Source organism: Tauraco erythrolophus, chromosome 3 (assembly GCF_009769465.1).
Source record: "Tauraco erythrolophus isolate bTauEry1 chromosome 3, bTauEry1.pri, whole genome shotgun sequence".
NCBI lineage: Eukaryota > Metazoa > Chordata > Aves > Musophagiformes > Musophagidae > Tauraco > Tauraco erythrolophus.
In genome coordinates, this window is record NC_141467.1 from 38,495,935 (window position 1) to 38,513,423 (window position 17,489).

Here is a 17,489-nt window from a genome sequence, read left to right on the forward strand (position 1 = left end):
CAAAGCAAAGAGATTAGTTTATGCTAGGATTGACTGTTGGAATCTGCAGAGTTTTCATTCTTTAAGAGCACCTTCACTTTTAGACATACAGGCTCTTACACAAGCATGCAATAGCACAGTTTTAGCACTATCAACTTCCATTGTTTATACATAAACTTTACAACACTTAAACGTACATAAATAGTTCTTTGTATATATGAATCATCATCTCAAAGTCCTAAATTTTGTAATAATGTATCTGTATCTATAGCTACCTCAAACAGTAATAAAATTATTTTTCCATCACACGTAGTTTTAGCTTTGTGAAACGTAAAGTTAGCAACAGAATCTATGCATCTAAGCAATGTTTCAGTTAATCAATATAAGTGTTATGTTCTTTTTATTGCTAATGCGTAGAATCAGTTTGTAAATTCCATTAAAAGAAACCCACACGTTTTCTCATCTACCTGAATATTTTATAAATCAAAGAAAATAGCTAAAATTTAAAATTAGTGAATTGAAAATAATTAAATAGCATCAAAGTAAGGTCCTGTCTCAAAGGAAACACGAGGAAACATGAAAGAGAAACTTCATAAAACTCTGAGGTTCCCCAAGTAGTAATTAATAGCGATATGGTTAAAAAAAAAAAAAAAAGAAAACTATGTCTTTTGTTAGCTTTACTTGTCAGTATATGAAAATATCAATATACACTGGTATTTCCTAAGTTATATCTACGAAAATTCATACCTTGTCATTTTGCTCATGATCCCTCATATGGCGCTGGAACTGGGTCTCTTTTGGAAAAGACAGCAAACAGATCTCACACTTACGGAAGTTAGGTACTTGGTAGGGAAAATTACTGTTCTCTATATTTGGTGTCAGAACATCATCTACAAAACAAGCATTGAAACATTTGTATGAAGTCACGTTTCATTTACTTATAATTTATTGAAAGAAAACCAGAATTCTCTGAAGCAGAAACTACTAAAACTTGTGTAAGACTCTCGCATAAGTCAACATCTAACTTCACTGGATCTTGAAGATCCCAGGCATAAACATCACTACTTCCATTGACACAGCATCAAAGGAATATATCCATCCCTCTAACTGCCAGTCGCTAAGGAGATGAATAATTGCCTTATCCTAGTAATTTGAAATAAATTCTTTCCGTGCTTCATAAACACCCATCAAGTTTGCACCAAAATAAAATGCTGCCAAATACACTAGGTATGAGAAAGATACTGCCAGGGGTTACTTTTCATAATGTTACATCATGTGTTTCTAAAAAAAAAACCATTTTCATACAATACAGTCAGCACTTCTGACTACACCAGTTTTCTGCCCCCCTCACTCCTTTCTCTCTCTTTTTTTTTTCTTAAAGAAAAAAAAGGCATCTTTTCTTTTTTCTACTTCTGGCAATGCAAAACCTATGTTGGTTACCTTTTCAGTTGTAAAACCAACACCAATGTTTCAAATAGCTGAGAAATGCAATAAAATGCCAGTCAAACTCTGTACACATGAATTCAATGGAGAAAAAAAAAGATTATTATTTTTTCAGCAGACACAGTTTAAGCCCTCACAGTTTTCTCATTTTCCCACAGTCACACAACTTTTGATATATGAGTTGCAAGCTTCTGTATCCTCTTGCTCAAATGGCTGAAGCCAGCCCTATCAATATTTTTCTTATATCTTAAATATTCAGGCAACTTAAATAACTTAAATTTTACACTTGAAAAGATACTGTATTACTAAGGAAGTTATTTTTACTGAAGAAAAACTTTAAGAAAAAGAATTGGCAGGAGGAGTTTAAATACGTAAGATCACTCAAACCAGTATTAATAAAAAGAAAAAAAAAATCAAGTGACTCATGCTACAGATTAAGGACACTAAAGAGAAAAAAAATACCATAGAATTCAGTTTCAAACACTGTCACAACTCCCAGTGCATCAACAACAGAATGCAACAGGATGCAAAAAATAGGGAATGTTGATTCTATTATCTAGACAAGCAAGGCTTGATGTTTCCCTTTAACAAAGTCAGTACTTCTCACCATGTGTGTAAGGATTAGGCATAGGAAGTAACAACACAACTAGAAGTTTACAGCATCCTGTTTACATTTCCTTAGAGGAAACCAAAGATGATTCATATACTATCTTTGCTCAGTACTGCACCTACCTCAAAGTCCTGTCTCATTCAAGAAAAAAAAAATAAACAGTTCCTTACGTCCTGACCACCCTTTTTTCCTGCTAAAATTCTCATAAACAAACTTGAAAAGCTTGTAGTAGAGGAAGTTCTAGAAAATATTTCCGCACAAGACATTTTGGGTGTGAAATCACAACTAAAACCAATGTGCTGGGGACTTATACTTCCCATTTCTTGACTAAATAGCCCAATTAACTTTTGCTTTGCAAAGTTTAGTTGTGCATCCTTCTGTTAGAGAGAATTAACCTGCTTAAGAATCACAAATCTTTAACACGTATAAACGTAAACCTACTGCATCCTTTGAAGAACTCTCAGCTGTAAATTCATGGTATATGCAAACCCTATTAATAAGAGGTATCCTTTCCATTCCTGAAACAGTCACAATTCCTCAAGAGCTGAAAAGCACAGCTTTAATTACACGACACTGTCCTTTAAGCGTCCTTGCGATAAATATACCTGAGTAGAATAAAGGGCACAAAAACAGTTTCTGTAAATAGTGGCATGACAAGAAAAAGACAGGTGACAGAAAAATCTACTCCAATACTTGGACTACACGAAAACTTTATTCAAGAAGTTTTCCTTTCCTCTAGAAAAAAGAGTAATTGTTCACACCCATGAGAGCCTGACCTCCCACTTTAAATGGACAACTGAAAAATGATCCAATCCATGACTTTAGAAAAGCCTTTAAACCTCCATGAACCAGAGAGACGACTATCTTTAGACATTCACCCTCGAGATCAAAGACACCAGACAACACACAAAAACAATGCCTAAGCAACTGAAGTAGCGAAAGTATAACTTTATAACATAAAGGTGGTAACTTTTCTAGGATTTGAAACACAGATAAAGCAACATGCTCACTAGCATTTGAATGACATTACCAAGTGACTTACTTGTAGGTCAGTAACATTTCTGTACATAACTTTTATTAAAATGTGTATCTCATTTGTATCAATCACAATGCTGATTAATCTACTGGCTATGAATTTTCTTCTGGAATTCAAATAGGACTTTAAATTAATTATATGTTAATGAAAAAATAAATACGCTTGTGATGTTTCAACAGAATTTCAGTGATAACTGTAAGTGTACGAAACCAAACCACATGATGCACAGAGATACACAGGAAGAAGATATTTCAGCTTCTCTTTAAAAAGAAGTAAACGATCACCACTAAAATAAACAGAAAGGGGTAAAAAAAGCACAATCTTAAAAATATTTTATAAGAAAAAACAGAAAAACAGCCTAAACTTTAGGAAATGAGGAAGTGAGCACATCACACGCTGTGTGGAAGCATCAGGAGTTTCTCAAGACTAGTTCATGGGTGAATGTCATGGTTTGATGTGAGAGGGGAGGTTCTGGTGGCAGGAGCTGCCCACCAGACCGGACTCCCATCCCCCTCGGGGCTTGAGCCAATCGGCGCCTCTGCGAATTGCCCTATTTACGTCGGGACAAAGGAACCGGGAAGGTGTGTGCCTTTGCCCAGGAGCGAGGAGAAGGGAGGGGGGCGCTGCCCCCGCTCCCCGGTGCCGGGCCGGGCCGGTGCCACCCGCTGAGGATGACGGCGGTGGAGCCGCTTGGAGAACTCGGGGAGAGCCCTCATAAACCCTGAACTACCTGCAAGCCTTTCCACCTTCCTAACAGCCCTAAGACTCCAAGAAAGAAGAAATCATAGAATAGTCTGGGTTGGAAGGGACCTTAAAGATCACCTAGTCCCAACCCCCCTGCCACGGGCAGGGACACTTTCCACTAGACCAAGTAGCTCAAAGCCCTATCCAACCTGGCCTTGAACACTTCCAGGGATAGGGCAGCCACAGCTTCTCTGGGCAACCTGTTCCAGTGCCTCACCACCCTCTGAGTGAAGAATTTCTTCCTTAGATCTAATCAAAATCTCCCCTCTTTCGGTTTAAATACATTAACCCTTGTCCTAGCACTATATGTCATTGTAAAAGGCCCCTCTCCAGCTCTTTTGTAGGCCCCCTTTAGGTGCTGGAAAGCTGCTAGAAGACCTCCCCAGAGCCCTCCCCAAGCTGAACAACCCCAACTCTCTCAGCCTGTCTTCATAGCAGAGGTGCTCCAGCTCTCCAACCGTCTTCATGGTCCTCCTCCAGACCAGCTCCAACAGGTCCATGTTCTTCTTCTGTTGGGGGCCCAGAGCTGAACGCAGTACTCCAGGTGGGGTCTCACTAGAGCAGAGTAGAGGGGTAAAATCACCTTGTTCCACCTGCTGGCCACACTTCTTTTGAGCATGGAAGGCATACATTTAGAAAGCACACATTTAGAAAATTCATTGCTTACATCTGTAACATCTTCAGCGTTACTCTTTCAAATAAAATCTTTGTAACTCTTTGCAAAGCCAAATGTTATGCTTTTTTGGTCCTATCTTTCATGTTGCCAAATAGCAAAAGAAAGATGTTTGGGAGTCAGGACTGGATCCTAGAATTAGCAACTGGAGTGTACAGTCCAGCTTGACTTGGCAGAGGACTCTTACTGCAGAAATCCTTAATAAGGCCCAGCAAATCAATTTAGGTTAGATTCCAGAAATCTTCAAAGGCTCAACTATTGGAAGATCAGGCTAAAGACTGTTCTACGTAGTTACAGCCCATATGAATAGAAAAAACAGTTCAGTTTGGATTTAAAAGAACTATGAAAGTTCAATTGTTTGACTTTCACTCACAGGGCAGAACTGAGATCTAATGCAGATTAAAATTAAAACACAAATTCATTTACTCATTGGCACTATGTCCAAAGTAGTTTAAGGGAAAGATGAGACTGTAATAATCTCTTCACTTGTATTCTCTCTAAAATAGTTTGGTCATCTCTCACCAGCTAAATACTGGGTATTTAGGAGTTGCATAGCTCCTTTCTATCAAAGATGCAGAAAGTGACTTTTTATTTTATTCTTCCAGCAGTAACAAGAAGAGGATTAAGAACAATATCGGTGCTGAAATCAAGCAACTGGATAACAGCAAGGACAAAAATATTACATTGTGGCTAGAATTGGGAAGACAGAAAAACAGGAAAGAAATTGCCAGTTAAGAAGGTAACTAGCAAGCGAGCTGTATTTTAGCTTTTCAGGCAAGTGTCAGAGACTCATAAAGTATGGCTTGGGTCCATCTTCATTTCAATATAAAAACAAAATAACAGTTTGACAGATTTTTTTATTAGAAGCGTTAAAAACCAGACAAAGACACTATTTACAAAATGTATTTACAAAATACATTTATATCGTAGCAAGTCAAAGTAATAACCTACATTAGCGTAGTTCAGGGAAACCAGCAATAAAACCCAGTTGTGTAATCATCTTTCCTTATATCAGAGAAAAAAAAAAATGCCTTTAGATGTATCAGCTTAGACCACAAAACAAGCCAAACATGGTAAAATACTGAACCTATCTTAAAGGTGGATATTTTTGAATACTAAAAAACACGTAAGATGACGCCAATTGAAGAAGTTAGCAGTGGGACATGGATCCTGTACTTTTAAATGTACTGCTAAAGTTGTTAATTTTTTTAAAAAAAACAACCTCTAAATATTCCCTGCTTATCAAAGGGAAAAAATAAAAACACTGACCTATGTGACACAGCATTTGATGGTCACAATTCACCATTTACCAGATTAGCAACCTTATCATAAATAGTTAATATGGTGCCTATGCTCCCAGCAAAATGTAAATATTTGGTACACAAATTAAGCAATCTACTTGTTACCAGATGTGCTCTGTTCAGCTGAAAACACAAGTCTACCGCCTGTTAACAAAGTAATAGAATGCTATTCAAGTCAACAACACAGAATTAGAAGTTCGAGGTTTTATTTAAAGACATTCACTGATTGAGCATATAAAATCAACAAAATCGCATGAAAAGTTGGCATGCTGTTACTAGAGAGAAGCTACTTATTGACATCCATAAACAAACGTGCACACAGAGAAAACACAAAATGAGTACTGCAGTAACGACTCCCCTGAAAAACAAGTGATTCCTTCAGGTCTGCACACTACAACAAATCCTCACTGAACAGCTGCAAAGTTTAAAACACTGCCATTCATTAGTATCAACTGCATGGAAACAGTGCAAAAGCTACTGTCATTTTCTAATTTTTTTTTCCAGTTCGCATGTTTGTCTAGCTGCAACATAAACCAACCCTATTCCATCACAGCTTGAGAGAGACAGTCAAGTATCAACGCAATTAAACTAAACAGAGAGCATTTAGCTCCTTATGCACTGTCAAACATACATTTTGGCTGTATTCTTACAGTGTGTCCAAAGTGCCCAAAAAACACTAGAATCGTATTTGCAAAGTACCTATCAAAGATAAAAAACTTTTAGTTTAAACATGGACTTAATTCAAATACTCTTAATGTTACAGCCTTCAAGTTCTTTCGAAATTAATTGTCCCTCTCAGAGCAGTGGCAATCACGCTTCGGGTCAACTCAGCTACAGATTTCTGTGACACAGCCTTCAGGAAAACCTGACCTCGGGAGCTGAGTCAGCAAGCAGGTGCTCCCTGCTGTAAGCCACTGACGACAACTCAATGTGGAAGGAGAAAGACAGAATTAGAGCACTCCCAACCACCCCTTCCTTGTGTCAGCAGCGCCGTGCCTCACGGCAGCCCGCAGTCCTCTCCGCAAGGCGCAGATGGACTCGTTCAGCTGTAAAGGCAGCACGGCCTTATTAGATCTCTAAACAACCTACTCGCATCCGACTGAGAGGACGCTGCGCATACAATGCTCAAGCTTGCAGAATTCATGGATGAAAACTTGTCACTGAAGTTTAACGGCAGTTGGTAAGTTTAGGGACAAAGGGGTCTGACCCTATCAAAACCGATTTGCTGATTTACGAGTGGAAAGCAAGCTGCAGGACAAGAGAACAAAACAGGGAAGGCAATATTGATGTCTCCTGCTACTACACTAGAAGTCATCAAACACAGGTGATAATGAATCATTATAACATTTTGCTTAGTTCTGCAATCATAAAAGAATTGGGCTAGTTTAAACCTAATGCAGCACTTTCTTAAAGAAAACATCAGTCATGCCTCATGACTTCTAAAGGGAAGCTCAAGGGAAAGACTCAACTCTCGGTCCATGTATCAGACCAAAATCCATAAATTAATTACAATTCGCTCATATAAGAAAAGGTAGTTTTATTAAGTTTTGGTCAATACTCAATTTGGAATTTAAAGTCACACCAGTCCAGGCACTTAGCTTCCAGGAGCACACTGCCAAGATGGATGTCCAGGTGCCGAATGCTCAGCATTTGCCAATGCAAAGTAGCTGCACTCCTTTCTGGATCACAGCTGACTCCAGAAGTTGCATGGCCACACTGATGTGCTGCAGGCGGTGGAGAAGTCTGACAGGAAACAGAATTAATAGCTCCATCGTAGCTGGTTATATGCCAAATAGATCGTACTGGGTCTGGCTGGGATGGAGTTAACTTTCTTCATAGCAGCCTGTATGGTGCTGTGTTTTTAAACTTGTGACTAAAACAATGTTTTAGCTATTGCTGAACAGTGTTTGTACAGCATGAAAGCCATCTCTGTTTCTCACTCTGCCCCCACAGTGAGTGGGCTGAGGGTGGGCGAGACAGCGGAGGGGACAGATGATGCAAATTAACCAAAGGGATATTCCTTGCCATACAGCATCATGCTCAGCAATACAAACGCAGGGTAGTCCTTCCAAGGTAGTCTTTGCGCAGAGACCGACTGAGCATCAGTCTGCTTGTGGGAGGTGGTGAATGTTCGCCCTTTGAATCACTCGGTTGGTTGGGGTTTTTTTGCTTTTTTCCTTCATTTATTAAACTGTCTTCATCACAACCCACAAGCTTTTTCTTGCTTTTGCTATTCCAATTCTCTCCCATCATACTGCAGGAGGAAGTAAGCGAGTGGCCTGTGGGTGCTTGATTGCTGGCCAGGGTCAACTCATCACATAGATATACCATTCACATCATCCTAATCTACACAGATAACTGAAAATCAGCATTTCCTTAACCAACTCTGACAGCTTCACCTGACATTCAGGTAAATATTGCTATATTTATTGCTAAATATTCCAAAACAGGAGTTACACGTTTTTGACAGCTGCACGTGAATATTCCAAGCTAGTATTTTTCAGCTGTCAGTTTTTATATGATTTGGATGTCTCATGCTTGAGACCTTGACTCTTACCTGTGCCCAGCCACTACACTGTGAATAGAAATTTAAGAATGAACTAAATCATTTGCTAGATGATCTTCCCTCTCCGTGAGAGGGAATGCGATCCAACTACAGCGGAAAAACTCAGAAGAAAAAGACATGAGAGCTCTCTAATATAAATTTAATTATTTTTTGGAAACAACACAGAGGACTGAATGAGATATGACGGTATGAGGGCAACTGCAGTAGGGAACAAAATAACGAGGATTTGCAAGTGGAAGAAAGCTATGGAGAAGGGGCAGAACAAGGCTGACGTTACCACACAGCCAAAACTTAAACAAAGGTTATTCGACTGTATAGACTACTGAGGAAAAGGCATAAACATATTTCAAGCATAGGGAGGAGCTAACACGGAATTCAAGACCAGTGCAATCTGGATCTTCTCACTGAGACCCCACGCACCCTTCCTGCATAAATTTAGACTTTGTTACTGTAGAACACTGAGATGACCAAACAAACATATCACTATTAAAGCCTAAAGATTCTCTTTTCTAAGGCAAAAGTTTCAGCAGTTTTCCCTCCTGTATGTTTCAAAAAGGAATTGCCTATATCCAGCATTTTTAAAAGACTTAGCCCACATTACAGAAGCAGTACCACAACCTCTTTGTTCTTGCTTGCATGACATCACTCACCTATTCTTTTACTTGTCAGTCAGAGGTCATCACTTAAAGTCCTAGTGCACAACTACTAAAATAATCTACATAAGTCTTCCTTGAATTTATATTAACTAATGACTTCAAGTTGCATTTTCCTTCAATAATACAAAACTGAAATGTAAAGCCTCAGAATTGACATCCTCCTAATTCAATAAATCCACACCTTAACTGATGCTAGAGAACTGAATGGAAGCAACCAAAATACAGCCATCTCTGCAGAGGCAAACATAAAGCTACATCACTTTCTCTGCGTTTCTTATCCTTGTGTATTTAATATTTACCACTCTTCATATGTGAATTCTGATAAAATTCACGCCGTCTGAAGGCACACAATACCCAGTTTTAACTGCACTCATAAATGAATTCAGTTTAAACTTGTGTAAAAGTAGCCTTTGGGTTTAAATATATGACTTACACATTAGGCTTAAAAACTCCTTAAGTACACCCTGCAAATGTTCTGCTTGGCTGTTCAAAGATTTCCTCTTCTGATATTTGAAAATGACCAGACAGCTATGAAAGCAAAAAATTGGTAATTTCATGTTGCTGCCACTCAAACCATGACAAGCAGTACTGTATCAAATAGAAAGGACTTTCACTACAGGGAAGGAAAATTTAGGGCAAGAAAACACAATCAAGGATGCAAGAATAGTAACAGAGTCCTCAAAATACTTCCCATATACCTGAAACAACAACAGAAACAGCAAAGCGGTGACTACCAACTCATGGTAACAATTAAACATTTATTGGGACAGAACAGGAACTCTCACAAAACAGCAGAAAGAACCAGTGACAAAATCTCAAGTTTCCACCTAAGCTTTCACAGGACCTACAAAAAACTCTTGTTCACTACAGTAGCTAATAAAATAGCCATAAACACTCAAAATACTATTCTGGGTCTGTTACAAATACATCTTCAAACATTGTCTTTTCATTGGCTATCTAACTGAACAGTAGAAGCCTGGAATTTATTTCAATTCCAGCTTAATATTAACTGTTCATTGCTAAATTCTAATTAAAACAAAAAGTTCAGTAAGATTTTTTCAAAATAACATCCTTACAGTATGAGGCCTATCATATTTCTAAAAACTTTTCTCAAAGCAAAATCATACTGCACCTTCCAAAACACGAGTGCATTTCAAGGCTGTTTCAATTCTCAGGCACTTCTCCCACGCTCAAAAAATATTAAAAATAAGCAACTTCTATAATGCTAGCATCTTCAAGAAAGCCTACAGAGAACATTTTATGCAAAGTCAGTCAGTAAAACTAAAAGAAAAGGTAAAAGTCTGAGGGATTATTACTAAGAAAGTATCGCCACGATATCCAAGCTTAAACCTGAGAAATGTATTCATAAAAGGGCATGAGAAAACATATACCAATATAAACAGAACACAATAAATGTTCCCCTGCATGTTTTCTTTGTGCTACCTTAGCTGCACAATAGCAGTGGAAATTGCTATTGATGTTAACAACAATTATGTGTTAAGAGCTGCTTGTCCTTTTCCTCTCTTTAAAAACATCCGCATGGAGCAGCATTTTTTCTAATGCATTCTTCTTGCTTCATATATATTCAAGGTCTCATCCTGAAATTTTCAGAAAGGCAAGAGCCAAGGACCTGTCACACCTCTGTAAAAGGCTTTGCTATACAACCACTGCTAAGCAACCAGACCAAGAATCAAGGAGCAGCAAAACCTCAAATCACAGATTAGCTCTCTTAAGCATCTTGAGAACCAAACCCTAGACTTTGTCCACCTCAAAGGAGAGTCACAGAATGGTTAAAGTTGGAAGTGACCTCTGGAGGTCATCTTGTCCTACCCCTCTGCTCAAGCAGGGACGCCTAGATCCAGATGCCCAGGATTCTGTATAGATGGGTTTTGAGTACCTCTACAGAAGGAGACTCCACAACTTCCTTGTGCAACCAATGCCAGCGCTCAGCCACCCTCATAGTAAAAAAGTATTTCCTTATCCTCAGACAGAACCTCCTGTGTTTCATCAGAGAGGTCAATTTGAACAGTTCAATAAAGTTTAAAATAAAACAAAACAAAACAAAAACACAGAGAAATAATTGCAAGACCATTTTGGGAAAACACTATCAATGCAAAGAAAAGTTCTCTTAGAAGAGCAGCCATTGAGGTCAAGATATTGTTTTGGCTATTCCTGCCCAGAGTTCCGGTTTTTATCTAACATATTTAATTTTCCTAGAACAAAGAACAGGTCCTAGTGTTTGACATGCCCAGTGGTTACAGAAGTCTAAGGAAGCTGCACAACAAAACACTACTGATTCACTTTTTCTTCCAAAGAAAGCTGTATTACCATAAACATACAGACTGTACAACTACAGAGAGCAACACTTCTCTTCTGTGAAAGACATTGGTGTATCAGGGTTGTAGGAATTCTGAGGGCCTACTAAAAAGAAACAAAGCCTAAAAACGTACAATTTCCTAAGCAAAAGACATGAAATTTATTTTTGTAAATAGCTATTTTCTAAACAGAATTCCTCTTGCTAAAAGTGAGGCCCTTGGAATTCACAACCGGTTTTCAAAGTCTGTCAGTCTGTATCCGAATGGGACAAACAGCCGAATGTCCCAAGAACATAAATTCCTCAGATTCGAGCTGTTCTGCTAAGCTACAGCTTCTTCATTCATTACCTTCTCTTAGACACATGTAAACGTAGAAAAAACGCGACACTTGCCAACACTGACTTTGCTGTTTTCCCAAACTGCTGAAATCTCAAGGACCAAAGACTCCAGAACCCACAATATTTACCTATATAGGGCAGAGTCCTTGCAACTGCAGACTGCATAAGTCTGAATCTCTGTGGTAGCCCTACACCCTGTAATTCTCAACTGCTGCCTGCAATCAAACTATCTCTATGAAACAATTTCATTAATAATCTAGCATTTTTTTTTAAATTAAATACATGAAAAATACAAAACTGATGACCAAACTCAGTAAGTCCTGTCAGCCATACTTCTTACCATAGGAAGGGTCTAAGATCAAGGTCGAACTACAAGCAAAAGGGATACAGCTACTACTAGGCACTTTTTCTGGACAGCTTGTCTCAGTCTTGATCTTTTTCTCATTCATACACCATGCCATTAATACAGGAGCTTACATGTATACGATATATGTGTACCCTTGCAAGAACTATTAGAGAATTAAGTAGATATTTTAGTTAAAATAAACTTAAAAAAAAAAAACAAATGCCCTCAACTTCCAAAACTGGTTAAAGTTCTGGTTAAAGAACAGCTAAAGTTCTTTGGGTTCTTCTTTATATACTTACTATTGGGTGCTCAAAAGCTGAGATCAACGGCTCCAACACCAAAAAAAAAAATAATAAAAACTTCTGGTAGGAATCTGTGGCCCATTTGGCTCTTCATACTGCAGAAAACATTTTAGCTAACTTCCCAATGCTCATGTAACAGTACAGCTTTTTTTTTTTTTTCTTTGCCTGCCAGCACATTTCAATTCTACAAAAAGTATTCTGCAGAAGGCTCACCTACACATTCCTCTTGAGGAGCCAGAGCTCATCCACAAGCATTCAGTAAACCAGACATCCTAAACATATACTAAAAATATTAACTAGTTGACTTTTCATGACTGAAATAACTATGGTATTTTAATGCTTTATGAAATCTCTGCCCATTCTATCTGAAAAAAACAAACAAACAAACAAACAAATAAATCTACTGATACATGCTTGTGCTGAAAGAGAAGTCATTGAAGAGGGTTTCAGGTCTAACTGAAACAAAGTATCTGCAGTTTGTGGATTTTATTCAGGTATTACTCATGGATCCTTAATAACATCAGCAGGAAGGAACTACACAAAAGAGCCAGAAAACTCACTAGCTACAAATCGCTGTCAAAAAAAACCCCAAGCCCATGAAACCAATCCTGCCCTGAAATATTCTCTAGTCATCAACAATAAAATGAAAGCAAAAATTGAGAAAAAAACAAACAAAAACCAACAGACTAATACACATTCAGGAAGGAAAATCAGTTCTTTTTTATACATAATACTCACAAAGTAAACGACTACAAAGGTGTTTTTTAAAGCCCCAAAAAAGAAAGCCCCCCCTTCTTATAATCAGAGAGGTGGAAGAGTTGAATCTTATTTTTACTCGTTTATCATCCTTTATTCGAAGCTCTCATCTCATTAATTTGGCTGGGGGGAGGGGAGGCAGTGCGAGGGGACGGAAGAGAGCGGCGGAAGGACTCGGGACCCTTCCTGTCCTGCCTGCCGCCAGCCCGCCCGGGCTCTTCCTCCGGCCCTCCCCGGCTCCAGCCAGCCCCGCGCCGGGACCTGCGGCCGCAGCGGCCGCAGCACGGCCGGAGGCGCGCCAGGAGGAAGAGGAAGGCAAGGCCGCCGGCCCGGCCCGGCCCGAGAAACCCTTCTCCACTGGCCACCTCGCCGACGGGGCAGCAGGCGAAGGCGCCGGCCGCGCCGCGACCAGTTCCCCCCGCACCCTCCACGGGTGAGGTGCCATTACAGCCGCCGCTGCCCCTCCCCAGAGGGAAGCGGGAGGCTGCGGGCAGGTGGCAGGGTCCGTCAGGCCGACCACGCTCCCCGCCGCCGCGCCGTGTGGGGCGGCGGGCGCTGCCCGCTCGGTATCATTCCGCAGGGCCGGGCCAGGCTCCCTCCCCTCCGCCCTCTCGCCTATACACTCACACAATAGACCCGGCCTTCCTCCCCCATATCCGGGGACTATATGCGGAGCCCGCGGAGGCTTTTCGCCTTCTCGCGGCTCCCGCGCTCCCACCCCCGGGCGCGTGTCGCGCTCGCCCGGCCGCGCTGTTTACCTGACTCGGTGCCGGCCTCGCTAGTCTCCCTGCTGGGTTTGGGAGGCCGCCCCCTCGGCATGGCTGCCCCCTCCCTCCCTCCCTCCCCCCACCCCCCCCCGCCCCAGCGCACTCGCACACACACACACGCACACACAGTTGGCGACGGCGGAGGACGCGGCGGTTGGTGAAGGGGGAACGAGGGGCGGGGACGGGAAAGCGAACCCGGCCCTACACACGGGCCGCCGGGGACGCGGCGCTGCGGGAGCGCTTCGGGCGGGGAGCTGGCGCAGGCGCACACCGACCCACCGGGGGAGCGGAGCGGGACGGGGGGCGGGGGGGGGGAGGGAGAACAGCGAGCGGGGAAGAAGAGAACTCACGGCAAGGCCGGGCGGCGCAGGCGCACTGAGAGCGCCTCGCCAGCGCGGGGCCGGGGGGGGGAGGATTGTACACGGCAGCGTGAAAGAGGTCGCGGAGGGGCGGTGGCGGGGAGGCTGGGTTGCGCATGCGCTAAGGCGAGACAGGACGGGGCGGGGGGGAGCGCCTCCATGTGCCTGCGTGCCCCAAGGGGGGGGTTGGTGTGTCCGGGTGCGGCGGCGCATGCGCGGGGCTGGGGGCGGTGGGGTACGCGGAGCGGGGTTGAGCCAGAGCCGTATGAGGTCGGGGCCTCCGGTCCTCCTGGGGGCCGTGTCGCTCCAGCGGAAAGGCTGAAGTGCCCCATTCAGAGCGTAGAAACAGACGGGGCGGCCTCAGGCCGGGCTCGGCCGAGGCCGCGGCGGCGGGGCCGGCGCCCTTCCCTGGGGGCCATCGCTCCCTCGCTTCCTCTCCTGCCCCCTCCATCAGTTCTGGCTTTGGCCGGAGCGGTGACCGAGACGTGCGCGGCGGGCGAGGGGCTCAGCCTGGCGGCAGAAGCGCCGTTGCCTGCAGCGCCCACCCCCGTGGGGACCGCGGGGTCGGGCCTGGCTGAGCCCTGCGGCCGAGCCCCACGCTGCGTGAGGGCATCCTGTCGGCGGTCACGGGTGCGCGGCGGAAGCGGGATGCGGAAAGGCATCGGTAAAGGTGGAGGTGTTTTTGTTGGTAGCTCGTTCCAGCGCTTCATGGCTTTCGTTGCGTCCAGAGACACTGCTGCGTGTCATCTGTGAATTCATAGGGTGTCAGGTTCCAAAATTATTACACCTCTTTCTTGCTAAATAAAACTTTGAATACAAAACATTTCTTTTAGATGAGTGACTTGATTAATCTTTTTTCATTATCTCAATATCTTCATGTATTTAAGATTCTAAAGCTTTCTCTTGAGTTGCTTTTTTTTCTGCACCTTTTAATTTTTAAATATCTTTTTAAAAAGGGTATGTTTCTATACAAAGGGAACTGCTATGAGAAGACTCCCTACTACCTTTTTTTTTTTTTTTTTGCTACTCAGTCTTTCACCCAGAGTGATCCAAAACCCACTTCACACTGAACCAGGTTGCTGCTGCTTCATTACTCAACTGTTAAAATGCTCAAGTAGTTCTCACTGCTTTCCAGAATATCCCTTTTTTTTCCTCCTTCCATCCCATATGGCCAGCACCTGGTTTGCTGGTTTCTTTATTTCAATCCATGTAGTGTTTCAGTAGCTTGTATTAAAGCATGTTTAATGTGATGTAGGCTTAGTTAAGGAGGCTGGATGACCCTATCCACATTTATTACTTTAAAGCGATTTTCTGTAGTCTCTGTGACTAGTATTAAGGAGGTACTTCAGATCACTGATCAAAAAATTAGGGCAAGCTGGGTACTAATATCTGTAGACTAGTAGCAAAACATTACTTAATATTCTCATCGTTGAATGTTAATTAACACTTTTTTAATTCACGTATGTCGTTCTGTTGCGAATGTATGGAGCTATTTTTTTTCATCAGATCTAAGTTAAATGCCTTTCTGATACCTAATTAAATTACATCTAAAAACTTGCCTTTAGCTACCAGATTTAATCATATCAAAGAGTGAAATCAGGTTTTTGGAATGCAAAGTTTCATTTCTTCCTGAAGGCTAAGGTTGGGTAAGCAATATTTAGATAATTTTTTTTTTGTTTCTTCTATCTGCCGGTAACAAGTGTACTGTATTTAATTTTCTCTGCAGAAGGGCAGCATTGGTAAATATGGAAAGGTGGACTGAAGCTGCCATGATCCTTGCCTGGGGCTCCTGTGAGCTGACTCCTTGCTATGGCCCAGCTACATGAAGGGAAAAGGCAAAGACCAGCAGTGGCCTCTGGTGGTTATAGGCTAGTTCTGTGCTGGAAATTAAGATTGCAGGTTGTTTCAGCAGTGAACTAGAACCTACAAGTACATGAGACAAGGTGACAGATGTTCACAAGATTTCAGTTAGACCCTAGGGACAGGACTCAAAAACAAAGCACCCCAGCTGAATCAGGATCTAAAAAAACTTTGCATAAGCTTTTATTTTAACTATTTCTCCTGATTTTGTTCAAACTTTGTTATCAGGACTATCTGTATTTTTTGTTGAGGTCTTCTGCATTAAGATTAGGAACTCTGAATTTTGAGTTTTGTTTCAGTTTTGAAAAGAACTGATGTGCACTTTACGGGACTGTAAGTGGAATTGTATGTGCAGGCAGCTTCTGTCTGTACTGATAGTAATGAAAATTGTACTTCATTTTTCAAGTCTAACGTAAAAGCCAATTTTAATTTCTATTTTAGCTTTTCAACATTATTGTTCCCTGCATGTCTTTCAGTGTTCAGCAGCAGCACATACAACCATGGTTAATTTTGTACTGCAAAAGTCTGTACGTCGTGTGTTCCAAATGTATGTGGTGTGTTTGTTGTTGCCTATCAGTGTTGTAACACTCCTGCATTATTCTCACATTCTGTACAAAACAAGCTCTGCATAACGGTAGAAAAAGCATAAGATTTTACTTAAGGTCTTCAAGGAACCTGTGGTACTGGGAGACAACAGTTTCTGAAAAGTATATGGAATAGGTATTGAAGAGCATCTGAAAATAGCTTTTTATTAGTAAGGAAATCCAGTGGTAAATCATATGCTTAAAATATTGTCTCTGACTTTATAGCCACTTTCAATCTATTGGAGCTGTTTAATCTCTGTGTAATTTCCCTTCTCTCTCTATGTGATTGACATGATGTTTTTCGCCTGCACTTCGCACCTCCTGGAAGAAAGGCACTGCATGCGTAGCTAAAACTGTTGCTCTGCTCGTTAGTGAATCTGTTGTCTACATTTGTAGAGATGCTGAGATTTCAAAATATTTTAAATGTGTTGTATTTTTTAAATAATAAAATAACCTATTACAGTCTTTCTCTAAAATCTCTGGCATTATTCTGGAGGTGCTACATAGGAAACTTCCCAGCTTTGGAGTGTGCCCTAGCATTGCAACCCAGTGCCTTCTCAGGTGAGAGCCTAGGAGACCATCACTCATGTTCTGCTATCCATGCAAAGGAAATAGGGGTCTGTTCCCCATATGGAATCTGTAAGGTGATACAGAGAGTGCTAGATGGTTGGCTTTTAACTCCTTCCATCATGAATTTTTTTCTGGTTGTCATGGTTTGATGTGGAGGGGGGGGGTGGTTCTAGTGGCAGGAGAGGGGTTTTGCTCCCTGCGACCTCCCCGGTTTTGGAACCGGGTTAGGTTTGGTTCCGGCTACCAGATCAGACTGCCATCCCCCTCGGGATTGAGCCAATAGG

At 41.7% G+C, this 17,489-nt stretch overlaps 1 protein-coding gene across 3 annotated transcripts in view; it reads right to left on the minus strand.

The window, feature by feature from the left end:
* Window positions 1-13,884, minus strand: part of ZNF236 (zinc finger protein 236) — an 86,964-nt gene extending 73,080 nt beyond the window's left edge. For 2 of the 3 annotated variants that reach the window (XM_086608532.1, XM_086608531.1), the window contains exon 1: window positions 727-799. In XM_086608532.1, the coding sequence (XP_086464658.1) occupies window positions 727-753 (27 nt within the window). In that variant the 5' untranslated portion in view covers window positions 754-799. Of the gene's footprint in view, window positions 1-726; window positions 870-13,823 lie in introns of those variants that run through there. The other variant, XM_086608530.1, reaches the window with a different exon arrangement.
* Between the last annotated feature and the right edge of the window lie 3,605 nt (window positions 13,885-17,489).